The sequence below is a fragment of the Anolis carolinensis genome, chromosome 2 (assembly GCF_035594765.1).
Source record: "Anolis carolinensis isolate JA03-04 chromosome 2, rAnoCar3.1.pri, whole genome shotgun sequence".
Taxonomy (NCBI): Eukaryota; Metazoa; Chordata; class Lepidosauria; order Squamata; family Dactyloidae; genus Anolis; species Anolis carolinensis.
In genome coordinates this window covers 85,737,732-85,754,417 of record NC_085842.1, presented here as the reverse complement: position 1 = coordinate 85,754,417, position 16,686 = coordinate 85,737,732, and the positions used below count along the sequence as shown (strand labels likewise).

Below are 16,686 nucleotides of genomic sequence, written 5' to 3'. Positions count from 1 at the left end.
TGAAATGGGTGAAGGAAGTGTTGCCATCCAAGATTGTCTGGAATTGGAGGGCAACTGCCTTCTCAATCACCCTGTCAAGGACAGAACGCCACAAGATAAGATATAACAAAGTTTATTGGAGTTACAGAACCAAAAATGCCCGTAAAAGACAAGGGCTAGGCAAACATTGGCCTTAAAAGTAAAAAGACACAAGGAAAACGTTCAAAAGATAAACCGGATTAAACCGGAGTTTAATCCAGGTTAAACCAAAAAAGCTTACTTCAGCCTGGGACTAAAACAAACAAAAGCTGGTGAACAAAAGGTTCAAAGGAATACAAAAAACTGGCAGCAGATGCTTCTCTGCTGCCAAAAGCTATGTTTGAGTAACTAAGAGGTTACTCCTCCACACAGCAAGCAATTTCCAGATACAAACGCAGCATTCAAGGGCAGAAGCGGTCAGCGAAGTTCCAATCCGGTCCGAAGGTCGTAAGGCAGGTACAGACGTTTGTAGTTCACCAGGTCCAACGATAATCACAGGAAGGAGAGTCCGAGGCCGTAGTCAGTCAGTCAGTCAGTCAGTCCAGAATAAACAGATGGCGTCCGTCAAGAAGACGACGGAGGTCCAAGCTATTAAGATTAAGCACAGGTTGCACAACAAAAGCCCACACAGTTCCTCCCGCCGTCTATGCCCAGTGTCCTTGGTAACTTACGTAGTCAGCAAACGAATCACACCCGTCTTCAGGAATTTCCCACACAGAGCCCAAGCGTTCGTCCAGATTACCTTGCCCAACGCAATTAGCCATTGCTTCCAAACCCCATTTTATGCCAGTTTACAGCTCCTCATCACTATCAGCTGTTACCCTAATTCCAGGCGTTTCCTCATCACTTTCCTCATCAGAACTGAAACACCTTTGACTACGCCCCACAGCATCCCCAGCTGTGGATCCCGTCCCATCCCTCCAGCTTGTCCACGGGTCTAATCCTGAAGGTCCCCAATCGCCTTCCATACTATCATTGCCAGTGGCACCCAAATCCTCCCTCACACGAGTCCATTCCATGTCATCCTCCTCTGAGCTAACCATCTCTTCCTCCATTCTCTCAGTAAAACCCTCAAAGGAATCCTCGTCAGATGGTTCTGCAAATAAGTCCCGCAGCCGCTTCCTTTCTCGCTCCTCGAGAGTATCTGACTCCCGAGGAGTCTTACGACCACGTCTCCCAGTATCGGAGCCATAAGGCTCAACCATAACACACCCTGTCCAAAAAAGGAAGATTAGACACTGGTCTCTGACTGTCAACAGAATTAAAATAGTATGAAAACAAAAATAAATTAAAAATAGTACAGCACTGAAACTGGAAAAAACTATTATCTAAAACAACCACTTGTCAAACACTTACCAGAACAGAAAAGTCTTCATTCAAGGGCAGAAAGATAGAAGAAAAAGGGTTGGAACCAAGGATTTGTATGATCCACCACTGGAAGATCCAGGGTCCATTTACACTGTGGACTTAATGCAGTTTTATATAACTTGAACTGCCCTTTTCCAATGCTATGGGAATTCTGGGAGTTCCAGTCTGACAAGGTATTTTAGCTTTCCCTGCCAAGAAGAGCTTGCTGCCTCGCCAAACTAAAAATCCAAGAATTTCATTGCATTGAGCCACTGAGCAGTTAACGGGACATCGAACTGCATTAATTCTACAGTGTAGATCAGGGGTCCTCAAACTTTTAAAGCAGAGGGCCGGTCCACAATCCTTCAGGCTGTGGAGGGGCCGAATTATCATTTGAAAAAAAAAACGAACAAATTCCTATGCACACTGCACATGTCTTATTTGTAGTGCAAAACAACAACAACAATGAAAAAACAATACAATATTTAAAAATAAAAATAATTGTAACCAACATAAACCTATCAGGATTTCAATGGGAAGTGTGGGCCTGCTTCTGGCCAATGAGATAGTCAAGTTAATTAGGACTGTTGTTGTTGTGCCTTCAAGTCATTTCAGACTTTGGCCGAGCCTAAGTCTAAAATTATTTATTTATTCATTTACTACATTTATTTATTACATTTATATCCCGCCCTTCTCACCCCGAAGGAGACTCAGAGCAGCTGTATGTACATACAATGTATTATATTATTAGCATAGCACAATATTAGCATTATATATTACTATATTGAACTATACCACTATACTGTAATATTATATGTAATATATAACATATAATTAATATTATATGGTATTATTATTAGTATTATATTGTATAACATTATAATATCAATATTATATGTATATACAATATAGTATTTTATTGAAAATGACATAAAAATATTATAAAACTGAGGGCGGGGGCCAGGTAAATGACCTTGGAGGGCCGCATCCGGCCCCCGGGCCTTAGTTTGGGGACCACTGGTGTAGATGCCTCTTGGGTCACGTTTGTTATTTTTGATAAAAGTACATAGAGATAAATACTGCACTTAGGCTTTTGGTGTGAGAGAATTGGCCGTCTACAAAGACGTTGCCTGGGGACGCATGGATGTGTTGGCTGAGAGGCTTCTCTCATGTCCCCGTAACTTAGAGCTGACAGATAGGAGCTCACCCTGTCTCGCAGATTTGAACCGGCAACCTTCAGGTCAGGAACCCAAACTTCAGGTTTAAATGAAAAAGTGTAGCATCATAGAATCCCCTTTGGAGGAGATCCCACGGGCCATTCAGTCCAATTCCAATCTGCCATGCAGAAACAGACAATGAAAGCACTCCTGACATGTGGCCAGGCACCTCCAGAAAAGGAGACTCCACCTTGCTCTGAAACTGCTTCTATTTGGTGTAACTGATAGATATGATAGTTGTCTTTTATAAGTACAATAGGATAGATCTGGGGCAAAGGTTAGGAGGCTGAAGGAGAGATAGTCACTTAGGCAAACGGCAGGTCAAAGGTGGGGCTGAGGCTGCAAAGATTGTGTGGGTGAGCCTCCAAGTTGCTTGTAGATGTATGTCAAATCTTGAATTTAATGAGATTTTCTTGGGCTAGGAATCCTGAGGTCGGTTTGGCAGTCCCTTTCTCTGAGCTGTCATATAATCCAGTTTCATTACATGGCAGTGTGAATTCAGCCTGAAATGTAGCCCTGCAGCGCCTGCTCCTCCTTGGCAGCTGCATGCAGGGTTCCTCCACCCCCCTCCCCAGCCAAAACCCCTCACAAAAGATTTGCCCCACATTGCGGTGGAGGATTAACCTATTTTTAAATGCTCCCAGCCAGCAGAAATTTAAATAAGGGTCCTTTGATCCTGAAACACTCCACCCTCCCAGCCCACTGTTTACTGTTCATCGTTTTTTTTGTGGCTTGTTCCCCCCCTTTTTATGTTATTTGCTGGACTGCTTGTGACAAGCATATAAATGCTATATATCAGGGGTCCCCAAACTTTTTAAACTGGGGGCCAGTTCACGATCCTTCGGACAGTTGGAGGGCCGGTCTATAGTTGGCCACCAAGCAATAATAATAATAATAATAATAATAATAATAATAATAATAATAATAATAATAATAATAATAGGGTTGGAAGAGACCCTTTGGGCCATTGAGTCCAATCCCCTTCTGTCTTTGGGCACCAAAAGCACAAGCAAAGCACCCCTGACAAATGGCCTCCCAGCCTCAATGTTAATAATAATAATAATAATAATAATTGTGCAGTTTTCTGGCATTGTATATTTCTGTGATTGTTCATTTTGGGTCCTAGACACTTGGGAAGTGTTCGACTTGTGATTTTGTGATATGAAATCCAGCATATCTATCTTGTTTGCTGTGTCATAATAAAATAGTAATAATAATAATAATAATAATAATAATAATAATAGTTGGAAGAGAAGAAGAGAACCCTTGGGTCATTTAGCCCAACCCCCTTCTGCCTTTGTGCCGTGGGGGCCGGATAAATGGCTTTGATGGGCCGCATGTGGCCTCCGGGCCTTAGTTTGGGGACCCCTGCTATATATTATTCCCACCTGCACACAAGCTAATAAAATGCTCAACTAAAAGAGAAACCGCAGAAACCTTTGGTTTATGGGACCATCACATTTTAAATGACAAAAAAACCTTACACACATTTTCCATTCAAAAGCCATGTAAAAAAACTGTCAAAAAGAAACAACAGTTTTGTCCTGCATCAGAATAAGGAGGCCACGAATATGTCTTTTTGACAGCAATATCCCCATTGGGTTGCTGTGAGTTTTCCGGGCTGTATGGCCATGTTCCAGAAGCATCCTCTCCTGACATTTCGCCCACAGAGGTTGTAAGATATACTGGAAACTAGGTCAGTGAGGTTTATATATCTGTGGAAGGTCCAGGGTGGGAGAAAAAACTCTTGTCTGTTGGTGGCAAGTGTGAATGTTGCATTTGATCATATTGATTAGCATTGAAAAGCCACGCAGCTTCAAAGCCTGGCTGATTCCTTCCTGGGGGAATCCTTTGTTGGGAGCTCTGATTGATTCACGTCTGGAATTCCCCTATTTTCAGACTGTTGCTCTTTATTTACTGTTTCAAAACAATCAGGGCCAGCTAACATATCCCAACAAAGGACTGGCCCAGGCAGGAATTAGCCAGGCCTTGAAGCTGCTTTAGTGATTAATTGTAACATTCATACTTGCCTCCAACAGGCAAGAGTTCTTTCTCCCATCCTGAACCTTTCACAGATATATATACCTCATAACATCTGAGGAGGTCGGCCACAGATGTGGGCGAAACGTCAGGAGAGAATACTTCTCGAATATGGCCTTACAGTCCGGAAAACTCACAGCAACCCAGTAATCCTGGCCATGAAAGCCTTCAACAGCACAATTTCCCCATTGTCTGCTTTGGGCAGTTCCCACTTCCGCTTGCGAGATGGGAGGAAGGGGAAAAAGACCCGGATGAGAAGCTTGCCCACTATAGTGCCTTTGGGATGGGGACGCCCTAGCCGTTGCGACTCTATAGCTTGCGGGAGGGGCCGGCACGTCACGTGGTTAAATCCACCGGAACTTCCGCTGTCTTCTCGGATCGGCGCCGCGGCTTCGCAGGAGGCCTGTGGCGGCCGTTCCCCGCCTGACCGACTCTGGTAAGTGGCTATTATTGACGTGATGGTTATTATGCTCCTTTCTGCGGGCGCGGAGGGCTCTCTCTGTCATGTCGGGCACGCAGGGCCCTCCCTCTCGGTTCCGGCGTGGAGGAAAAGGCTGTTTGGCCCGCTTAAGGGGCGGCGAGGCGGGAAAGGCGCTCTGGGCCTTTGGGGCCTCATCGGCTTGTGGCGCTTGCGCTTCCCTTACCTCCTGGGCCGAGACCCTTGATAGCTCCTGTTTTCTTCCTGAGGCGACGGGTGACGTCCACAAACGCAACCAGAGGGAGGCGGGCGGAGGGAAGGGAGGAAGGAAGGGGAGGTAATATGCAGGTCATACTGTCATTCCCGTCTTCCACTGGAGAAAGAGAAGTGTCATCGAAATAATTAAGTCTGTCATTCGAAGGCCTTTCTCTAGCTCAGTGGTTCCCAACCGTTGGGTCTCCAGGTGTTTTGGACTTCAGCTCTCATGCTTCCCAACAGCAGGGATTTCTGGGAGTTGAAGTCCAAAACACCTGGAGGCCCAAAGGTTGGGAACCACTGCTCTAGCCGCTGCCTTTTAGCATTTCTTTACTCAAAGGCCTTTAGTGTCAGTCTCACTATGGAGATCTGCCATGACCTATGCAGCTGAGCGCTACAGACGAACTACATCAGGCATGGACAAACTTCGGCCCTCCCTGCAGGTGTTTTAGGCAGTTAGGAATTGTGGGAGTTGAAGTCCAAAACACCTGGAGGGAGGGCTGAAGTTTGCCCATGCCTGTTAACTACATGTAATATACTGCCGTTGTGAAATGTACTACATTAAAATTGGATCCATTGTTTTGAAACACCTGTGATGCCTTTTCCCCGAGTTTCTTTCACATGTTGATTATCCCTTTCCCGGAATGCTTGGGACTAGAACCGTTTTGGATTTCGGATTTTTACTATATCATGGAATTTAAAGTGCACTGCTTATTAATGTTCATTTATTTATTTATTTATGTTTACCATACTTTTATCTTACTTTTCTCAATCCCGAAGGGGACTCAAGGCAGCTTTACAAAGGCAACAATTCAATGTTGCACGTATACATACACCAATAAATAAACAAAATATTAAAACCAACCAATTAAAACATATTAAAATTTTGTGAGCCACATTGCGTTTCAATCAAGACATACACATGGAATATAAATATTCTTATTATAAGGCTCAACATGAAATTCATTGGTGTTTCATAGACAGGGAGCTGGCCATGTTTAGCTTGGAGAAAAAAGGGCTGAGAGGGAACATCATTGCCATGTTTTAATATTTGAAAGGATGGCAAGTTGAGGAGGAGGCAAGCTTGTTTTCTGCTTTTCTGGTGACTAGGACATGGACCTGTGGATTCAAACTAGACCTAAACATTGGATAGAACTTTGGATAGGCTGTTTGGTTGTGCATTTAAGTAAATCAGATCTAATTTGCCAAATACAGTAGAGTCTCGCTTATCCAATGTAAACGGGCCGACAGAACGTTGGATAAGCGAATATGTTGGATAATAAGGAGAGATTAAGGAAAAGCCTATTAAACATCAAATTAGGTTATGATTTTACAAATTAAGCACCAGAACATCATGTTATACAACAAATTTTACAGAAAAAGTAGTTCAATACACAGTAATGCTATGTAGTAATTACTGTATTTACGAATTTAGCACCAAAATATCATGATATATTGAAAACATTGACTACAAAAATGCGTTGGATAATCCAGAACGTTGGATAAGCGAATGTTGGATAAGTGAGACTCTACTGTAGTTTGTTTTTAGGTTGAATGTTTTTATGTTGAATGTTTTTTATATTTTGGAACGATATTTTAAAATGTAAGTCGCTCGGAGCACTCTGGTGGAGAGCGACTAATTAAGAAATAAAGTGAATAAATAAATGAATAAAAGTGAACTTCCTGATAGTAAGAGCTTTATGGCAATGGAATAAGCTGTTGCCTGGGAGTCTGGTGGGATCTCCTTCTCTGGAGGTTTTTAAGAAGAGGCTGGATGGCCATCTGTTGGAGGTGCTTTGATTATGTGTTTCTGCATGGCAGAAAGGGGATGGATGGGCTTTCTGGTCTCTTCCAACTCAGTGATTCTATGAAGGTAATTTTCTACAATGTTTTAATAATGTTGTGCATGAAACTGTTGTGTACATTGAACTATTAGAAAGTAAAGATGTGTCACTCTCTTAGCCACCCATATGGAGAATTTGGTGGTATTTTTGAATTAAGGGATGCTGAACCTGTATTGTTAAATTTCATCAGAACCCATACTGCAGATAAGAATTTGAAACAAAGATATACTCTTTCAATTCCACCCCCCAAAAAATCTATATAGCCGGAAAATAGTATTTCAGTCGAAGTAAATGCTTCAAAAGTCAATAAAACCATATGGTCATAATAAATCTGTGATACTTAGTCCAGAGATGGGGAAAGTGTGATCCTTTACTCAATTAAGATTGGTCCAATAAACTGACAGTTTGTTTATGCTATAGATAGAACTTGATAATGTTTATCCTTCACTTGTCTTATAGAATAGACTGTCTTTTCTATTATGATTTCTATCGCAACCCTTCTATGGGTAATTGTAAACATAGTGTAAGTTTCCCTTCAACTTCTTTATGTTTTTATGGATTTTAACTGAGTTGTTAATACCATTTATATTTAATTCTGTTTGTATATTTTTAGATTTTAAATATTGAAATGCTTTTAATATAAGCTGCAAAGAGTTTCCTTGTGGAGAGAAAACCTGGATATAAGTACACATAATAATAATAATGATAATAGCATTATAACCATAAAGATTTAGCGTAGCTGTTTTAATATTTTTATTAATACTTTTCATAATTTAATAAATTAACATGTAAATAATAATAATAATAATAATAATAATAAAAAAAACTTTATTTATATACCACTCTATCTCCTCGAGAGGACTCAGCGTGGTTTCCAACATGTGTGCAAACAGTCACTTGTCAAAACAACATACAACAACTTGAACACAGCAGACATAATAAACAACATCATAACAAGGCAAAACAGTTCAGATTAAAATAGTTCTGTGTCAGAGTTTTAGAGGAGAAGACCAGAAATTGTCTGGGTTCCTTGGCAATCCAGACAGGCATCCTTAGCACATATTTTACCAACATAACTTAGAGTCCCTTACCATATAGTTGTCATAGTCCAGAGTTTACCATAGCAAAGTCCAGTATTTACCACCAAAACAGTACTTTACCAATATAGCTTAGTGTACTTCACCATTGTTCTGTACTTTACCATTTTAGTTTTGTATTATATCTATAGCCAAGTATTTACCAACAACGTAGTCCAGTATTCTACCTTCAATAGCCGAGTATTTTACCTCATATTATTCAAATATAGTCAAGTATTTATTATCAGTGTGACTAAGTTCAACCAACAAACTTTGTCTTTGTAATATATTATTTTGATTCGCCTTTCAAGAACCCTGACTGAAGTTAACTTTGCCTTTTGTTTCCAGTAAACTTATTTGGTTAACTTTATCCTGCCTCAAGAGTCTTTATTTTAAAGAACTGAAGTACATCAGAGGGTATACCAATAGCCACCGGGTATAGCCAGACACTAGTTTTCCTTTTAACCCCGGCGTGCCATCACAATACTAATTTAATAAAAATAGAGAAGATATCACATTAACAGGCAGAATAAGACACATACTTCAACAATGATGACTCATTAATTTTATTATACCTATTTTATACATTAATATAAACCTATTTGTAGATGTATATACTCAGAATACTGAGTATTCTGTATATTTTTTCTAATTGTAAAATTGTGTGTTGTTTTTAAAATTGTTGCAAAAAACCTCAGAATCAAACAGTATTTATTCACTTAGTTACTTTCTCAACATTTCTAATGACATAAGAGAAGATGGAACAAGGCAGCTCTTTACCAGAAGGTACCATAAATACTCATATGCATGTCAACCTCATGTATAAGTTGAGAGCAGGTTTTGGTGCCAAAATTAAGGTTTGTGATATGACCTATGGTAAGTCAAGTGCCATTCTACTGAGAGCTGAAAGCACCAGTTCCACCTCAGGAGATTTTCAATGGGCAGAATATTTGGAGCACTTAGTCCTTTAATTACCATAGCCCCTCAACGATACTGAATTTTAAAGGTAGTGACAAACCCTTTAAGTAGGGTAGCGATACCATCAGGAACCAATGTAGAATAGTCCCACCGTATTGGAGTAGTATGATCATAATAGCAATCCCCTACATCAGTTGCAGTTTCTAAACTTTCTTTGAGGACAACACCCTATTGCACAGGGATCATTGACAGCAATTTCAGCAAAATGCTATGGGATTTTTTTTAATTGTCAGTTCAAATTGGTTGTCTCTTGCAGTAATAATTGAGTTCAAGGATCAAACCAGCATTGACCAAATGTGTTGACTTATGAAATCAAAAAGCTTCATGCTTTCTAGAGGAAGAGTAGAATATAAGTAAAATAAGCATCAAATGGCCTCATTTATTACTTTTGGAGATTAAAAGCATGGATCTAGAAGTGTTGTTACACTTTCAGATACTGCAGTAAAAGAAAATGGGCTTTTTAGCCTCACCTGTTGTTTTCCTTAATTTGCTCTCCTTGTGTTTTAAATTTTTTTATATATATAAATGGTATATTCTGAATTTGTGGTTGTATTTTTGGCAATTTTGGTGATGTGTTTAGTCATACCGATTTTGTGCTGGTTAAGAAACGTTTGCACTGGAAGGGTTAAGTGTATATTATTACAGTGCATTAAAATTTGTCAGAAAATTCCATTTCACTTCCAGACAGGCCCTATATCCTAGGATCTCATCCCAAGTTTTCTGCTTTAAACTGGATTATATGAGTCCTCACTGCCAGATAATCTGGGATATACAAAAAACCTGGGATCAGATCCTGGGATATAGGGCTTTTCTGGAAGGACCCCCAGTCTTTCTGTCACTGAAATATTTTTGCTTGAGTACTGTGAGCTTAAGGGCAAATTTGGAATATCCTCAAATTTAAATACCCTTTTATCTGTATTGGTATTTCTAATGTCTGTCTTTTTATTCATATACAAAGATTATCCTGTTTGTAATTTTTATATGCCACAAACATGACTAGAAAGAAGAGGCACAGAATTCATCCTAGATGAACACAAAGAGGAGGTTGTGTATGTCATGTCCTTGGGACTCTTGTTTTGGCAGACTGCTGCACTTCTAAGGCCCAACTCTGCTGCTTAACATAGCTTTGAAAGCTAATCCTTTATAAATTACAAGAGCAGAAAATAAAGCTATTATACTAAAAAAAAACCCTGTTTTTTCTTTGGCCTGACAAAAATATTTGGATCCCACCTTCTACAAAGAGCAGTAGTTCCCAAACCTTTCCCCTTCTCGTACCCCTTGGTTAGGCTTTTAATTTATGAGAACCCCCTTATAAACCCATCCATCCCTCCAAGCAAAAAAGTTTGGTTTTATAAGTTTTTGTTCTGAGGTTAGCTAAATGATCAAATGACTCAAATTAACTTAATCACCTTTATAGGCTTTTATTTTTTACAATTTACAATTTATTTGATTTTTTAAATAACGGCAGCCTAACATAAAAACAGGCCTGCTGCGAGTTGCTGTTTTTCTAGGCAGCAATGAGCAGCGGGCCTCTCCAAGCTGGGTGCTTGCTGGAAGGGACGAGATGCGACCAACGCAGACTTTTCCCTCCTGGTAAGCACCAGGCGCTTGGAGAGGCTCCCTGCATGTTGCTGTCTAGAAAATAGCTGTTTTTCTAGGCAGCTGGGTGCTTTGCAGGAGGGAAAAGTCTCCTCCCTGCCAAGCACCGGGCTTGGAGCCTTGCTGTCTAGAAAAACAGTGTTTTTCTAGGCAGCAATGGGGCTCTTGAAGCCCGGTGCTTGGGGAGGGAAAAGTCTCCTCCCTCCCTGCCAAGCACCTGGCTTGGAGCGTGGAGAGGTTTGGATAACAGGGTCCCCCTATTATCCAACAGTTTTGGTTATCTGACTTTCGGCCCGCCTGTTTATGTCGGATAACTGGAACTCTACTGTAAGTTTGAAAATAAGTAAACAGCTTGTAGTTACCTTCAGTAATGCATGGAGATGAAAAGCAATACTCTTGTTCTTCAGTTAGTGTAAACGTGTGTTCTCTCCTTTTTCATAAGGTTCTTTCTCTGAGTAGAATAATAATAATAATAATCATCATCATCATCCATCATCATCATCTTGGGCTCCTACAACCAAGGCAGCCCCAAAGAAAATCGACTGGAAAACCAAAGTGGAAGGTCAGGCTAGAGTTGAAAATCAAGAAACTTAGATCAGATGCAAGTAACCTGAAAAATATGAAAGAGAGGAAACTGAAGAATGACAAAATCAAGCAATACCTGATCCGAAAGTACTGGCTGAACACCGGAAAAATTGAAGAAGCTTTGGAAATCGTGAAAGAACAAATTACAGCAACAGCCAGAAAAATTGAAAGGTATGAAGCCAGAATCATCCAGTACAGACAAAATCAACTGTTTCAATCAGACCAAAGACGGTTCTACCAGAGTCTGAACCAAACAACAGACACAGTAATCATAAAGCCAGAGAAAACTGCAACAACAAAGTTCTGGAAAGAACTTTGGGAAAATAATAAAAACTACAACAAAAACGCTGGGTGGATAAAGGAGTTTGAAGGAAAATTCTCACAGAACAAAATGGAACTGATGGAAATAACAACTGAAATGATCAGCAAACGAGTGCAAAAAGTCAAGAACTGGACATCGCCTGGTAGTGATCAACTTCATGGATTTTGGCTCAAACATCTGATTAGTTTACATGGAAAAATGGTCCAACAATTCAATGAGATGCTGCAGAAAGGAAGTATCAGTGAATGGCTAACAACTGGAAGAACATACCTGATACAAAAGGATCCAGCAAAAGGAGCAGCACCAGGAAACTACAGGCCAATAACATGTCTGCCCACTATGTTTAAACTACTGACTGACATCATAGCTGACAGAATTCAAGACTATCTTGAAGAAAAAAACATCCTGCCAGATGAACAGAAAGGCAACAAACGGAAAAGCAGGGGCACAAAAGACCAGTTATTGATTGACAAAATGATTCTGGAGAACTGTAAGAGCCGAAAAGCTAATCTTCACATGACGTGGATTGACTACAAAAAGGCCTTTGACTCACTCCCACACAGCTGGATCATCAAGTGCCTGGACGCCATCGGGATTTGTAAAACCGTTGGCACCTTCATTGAAAACATGATGGAGCACTGGAAAACTGAACTGTTTGTTGGAAATGAAAGCTATGGATTTGTCAACATCAGGAGAGGAATTTTCCAGGGAGATTCATTGTCCCCTCTGCTTTTCATTATTGCCATGATCCCTCTGTCAACAATCTTACAAAAAACAAATCTCGACTATCAAACATCTAAGAATTCTCACAAAATTTCACATTTGATGTACATGGATGACCTGAAGCTATATGGGAAAATGCAAACTGAAATCCAGTCTCTGACCAACACTGTCCGAATTTTTAGCACTGATATCAACATGGAGTTTGGTTTGGACAAATGTTCGACAGTGGCATTGAAGAAGGGAAAAATCATTGAAAGTGAGGGCATAAATATGCCCAATGACCAAACAATAAAGTGTCACCAGCCAGAGGCCTATAAATATATGGGCATACTACAGCTGGACAACATCAAGCATGAACATGTGAAAACTGTGGTCAGCAAAGAATACACACAAAGGGTCAGAAAAATTCTCAAAAGCAAGCTCAATGGAGGCAATACCATCAAGGCCATAAACACCTGGGCCATACCTGTCATAAGATATACTGCTGGCATTATAAATTGGACACAGGTGGAACTGGACAATTTGGACAGAAAAACAAGAAAACTCATGACCATTCATCATTCCCTGCACCCTCGCAGTGATGTTGACCGGCTATATCTGCCTAGAAGATCAGGGGGCAGAGGACTCTTACAAGTAAAACAAGCAGTCAAAGAAGAAGAACATGCCCTGGCAGAATATGTCAAGCAAAGTGAAGAACCTGCTTTGATTGAAGTCAAAAATCAGAAACTCCTCAAAACACAGCAGATAAAAAACCAGTACAAGAAAACCGCACTACAAACTAGAGCTGACAGCTGGCACAACAAAACACTGCATGGAAAGTTCCTTGACAAAATTGAAGGAAAAGCTGATAAGGAGAAGACCTGGCTCTGGCTCACGAATGGGACCCTGAAGAAGGAGACAGAAGGCCTGATCCTTGCAGCCCAGGAGCAAGCCATCAGAACAAATGCAATTAAAGCCAAGATTGAAAAATCAGCTGATGACCCAAAATGCAGACTGTGCAAGGAAACCGACGAAACCATTGAGCATATCCTCAGCTGCTGTAAGAAAATCGCACAGACAGACTACAAACAGAGGCACAACTATGTGGCCCAAATGATTCATTGGAACTTATGCCTCAAGTACCACCTCCCAGCAGCAAAGAACTGGTGGGATCACAAACCTGCAAAAGTATTGGAAAATGAGCACGCAAAGATACTGTGGGACTTCCAAATCCAGACTGACAAAGTTCTGGAACACAACACACCAGACATCACAGTTGTGGAAAAGAACAAGGTTTGGATCATTGATGTTGCCATCCCAGGTGACAGTCGCATAGATGAAAAACAACAGGAAAAACTCAGCTGCTATCAGGACCTCAAGATTGAACTTCAAAGACTCTGGCAGAAACCAGTGCAGGTGGTCCCGGTGGTGATGGGCACACTAGGTGCCGTGCCAAAAGATCTCAGCCGGCACTTGGAAACAATAGACATTGACAAAATCACCATCTGCCAACTGCAAAAGGCCACCCTACTGGGATCTGCACACATCATCAGAAAATACATCACACAGTCCTAGACACTTGGGAAGTGTTCGACTTGTGGTTTTGCGAAACGAAATCCAGCATATCTATCTTGTTTGCTGTGCCATACAACGTCGTTGTGTTGATAATAATAAACTTTATTTATACCCCGCCTTTCTCCTGTGGCACTCAAGGAGATTGAGAAGTTTGAGAAGTGCAATACTAAAGTTTTTAAAAAAATAAATAGTAACAGTTTGATAAAACAGAATTAAAATACAATAAATAAACTTAAAATGGTCTTTAAAACTCATAGCCCCCCCCCCCCCAATCGCAACCAACCTCCTCCAAAGCATGCCCCTTATCCTTCCCCAAATGTCTGTCGGCAGAAGAATGTCTTGACCTGACTGCGGAAGGACAGCAGAGATGGGCCATCCTGGTCTCCCTTGGGAGGGAGTTTTACAGTCTGGGAGCAGCCTCTCCTGTGTTCCCACCAAGTGTGCTTTAGCGGTTGATGGGACCGAGAGAAGGCCCTCCCCATTAGATCGTAGATGTCTCCCAAGTTCATAGAAAGAGATACGGCTCCTCAGATAACCTGGGCCAAAGCAATATAGGGCATTGTAGGTCAAAACGAGCACTTCGAATTGTGCTGAGATGCGTGTTGCCAGCCAGTGGAGCTGTTGCAACAGAAGAGTTGTACACTCTCTGTAGCCAGACCGAGTTAGCAGTCTGGCTGCTGCTCTTTGGACCAACTGAAGTTTCTGAGCACTTTTCAAAGGCAGCCCCATGTAGAGTTCTTTACAGTAGTCCAACCGGGATGTAACCAAGGCATGGACCACCATGTCCAGATCTGACTTCTCCAGGAATGGACACAGTTGCTGCACTAGCTTTACTGTGCAAAAGCGCTTCTGGTCACTGCTGACACCTGGGCCTTCAGGTTCAGAGCCGAATCCAGAAGTACTCCCAAACTGCAAACCTGCATTTTCATGGGAGTGTGACCCCATCTAACACAGGCCGAGTCCCTCTTCCCAGATCTGACCAGAAGCACCTCTGACTTGTCTGGATTAAGTTTAAGAGCAAGTTAATATACAGAACATTCAGGGCTGGATTAATCATTAAGCAAAATAAGCATGTGCTTAGGGCATCAAGAGAAATAGGGCACCACAGAAATTTTCCATTGCTGGATTTACCACAGACCATATGGTGCAAAACTGCAATTGGTGCAACTGAATCTGGTTCCACAAAAAGGATGCAACTGAACCAGGTTCTTACAATAAAAGACTTTGTAGTTAGAAAAAAGGGGAAGACTTTTCAAATTAAATAAAGTGGAATTATTTAAAAATAAACAGTATTTTCCGTCTCACTGTAAGTAAAAAGTAAAATTTTATTATTGTTTATATTTGAATAATATATATACAGTAGAGTCTTGCTTATCCAAGCTAAACAGGCCGGCAGAAACTTGGATAAGCGAATATCTTGGATAATAAGGAGGGATTACAGGAAAGCCTGCCGAAGGAGCCAGCAAGTGAGCGGGTGAACAGGGAGGGCTGCAAAGGCCCTCCCCGTTCACCTGCTTGCTGGCTCGGCTCCTTCGTTAGGCAGGGCGCCGGTGCTGCTGGCGCCTGGCCTGCCAAAGGAGCCAGCGAGCGAGCGGGTGAACGGGGAGGGCCGCAAAGGCCTTCCCTGTTCACCCGCTCACTGGCTTGGTTCCTTCGCCACGCCGGGGCCAGCAGCACCAGCACCCGCTGTGGCAAAGGAGCCATCAAGCGGGCGGGTGAATGGGGAGGGCCTTTGCGGCCCTCCTCCTTCACTCGCCTGCCCTCCGTGGCTTGGCTCCTTTGCCACGCCGGGGCTGGCGAAGGAGCCAGCCAGCAAGTCCGCCCTCCGTCCGTCGCTCACTCATCTGGCTGGGTTCCGGCAGCACCGGGATCTGCCGGGGTGAGTGGGGGGAGGAATTTGGCTCGGATAGCCCGTACGCTTCGATGAGCGGCGTTCAAACGAGCTGGACTTTACTGTATGTGGGGACAAGAAAATCTTTTATGTCTTAATCCAAGCCTGAAATCTAAAATCTTAATCCAAGACTGAGAGCATTTGGGGAAATCTTTCCCCCAAGTTTAATTTTTCAGATATGCAATGAAAACAACATGTAGTACTTGTTTTTTTAATATCACAGCATTTGCCCTAGAAACCTTGCTTGATATTTTAGGTTTACCTATTTAGATTTCATAGAAACTGCTTAAAATTAATTTTTCTAAGTGTGCATTTATCTAAAAACTAAAATAGTTCACAATTCAAAAATCCATGCATATGATCAAGTTGTTTTTGCATTTTGAGGTATTGAAAATAACAGTTCAGAAATACTGCTTTGTGTATACCAACCTTCTAGTGAAACCTACATCTCTGAATATGTTGTAAGGTTATGCTAAACAGTATTTTATTTCCTCTGTTGCAGAATGGCCTTTTGCTACGCTTATGAATAATACCTTATGGGATTCAAACTGGCTAAGATCTTTTAACAGTAGAAATTTGTAGTGCTTGTTGTCTTAAAGGATGAGGCCTAAAGGACGCTGCCTAACACTGGCACATAGAGTTTAATTAAAATGTGTTGTATTTTTATCTCACAGATTCTGCAGTTAAGCAGCAGAAAGAACAGTGTGGTTGTCAGTCATATACAAAATGTGGGGAAATCCTCGACCAGCTAACAGAATTGGTCCTTTCCGGTAAGTAATTTAATGTGAGATCATACATATGCCACATATGCAAGTTGAC

General features: G+C 41.4%; 1 protein-coding gene across 2 annotated transcripts in view; it reads left to right on the top strand.

Moving 5' to 3' along the window:
* Nucleotides 1-4,921: 4,921 nt before the first annotated feature.
* The window catches only part of rbm6 (RNA binding motif protein 6), a 74,910-nt gene continuing 63,145 nt past the window's right edge, over nucleotides 4,922-16,686 (top strand). For both annotated transcript variants that reach the window (XR_010002668.1, XM_003217610.4), the window contains exons 1-2: nucleotides 4,922-5,058; nucleotides 16,542-16,637. Coding sequence is in view for 1 of the 2 variants with exons in the window: in XM_003217610.4 (XP_003217658.2) it covers nucleotides 16,594-16,637 (44 nt within the window). In the remaining variant the exon portion in view is untranslated. The remainder of the gene's footprint in view (nucleotides 5,059-16,541; nucleotides 16,638-16,686) is intronic.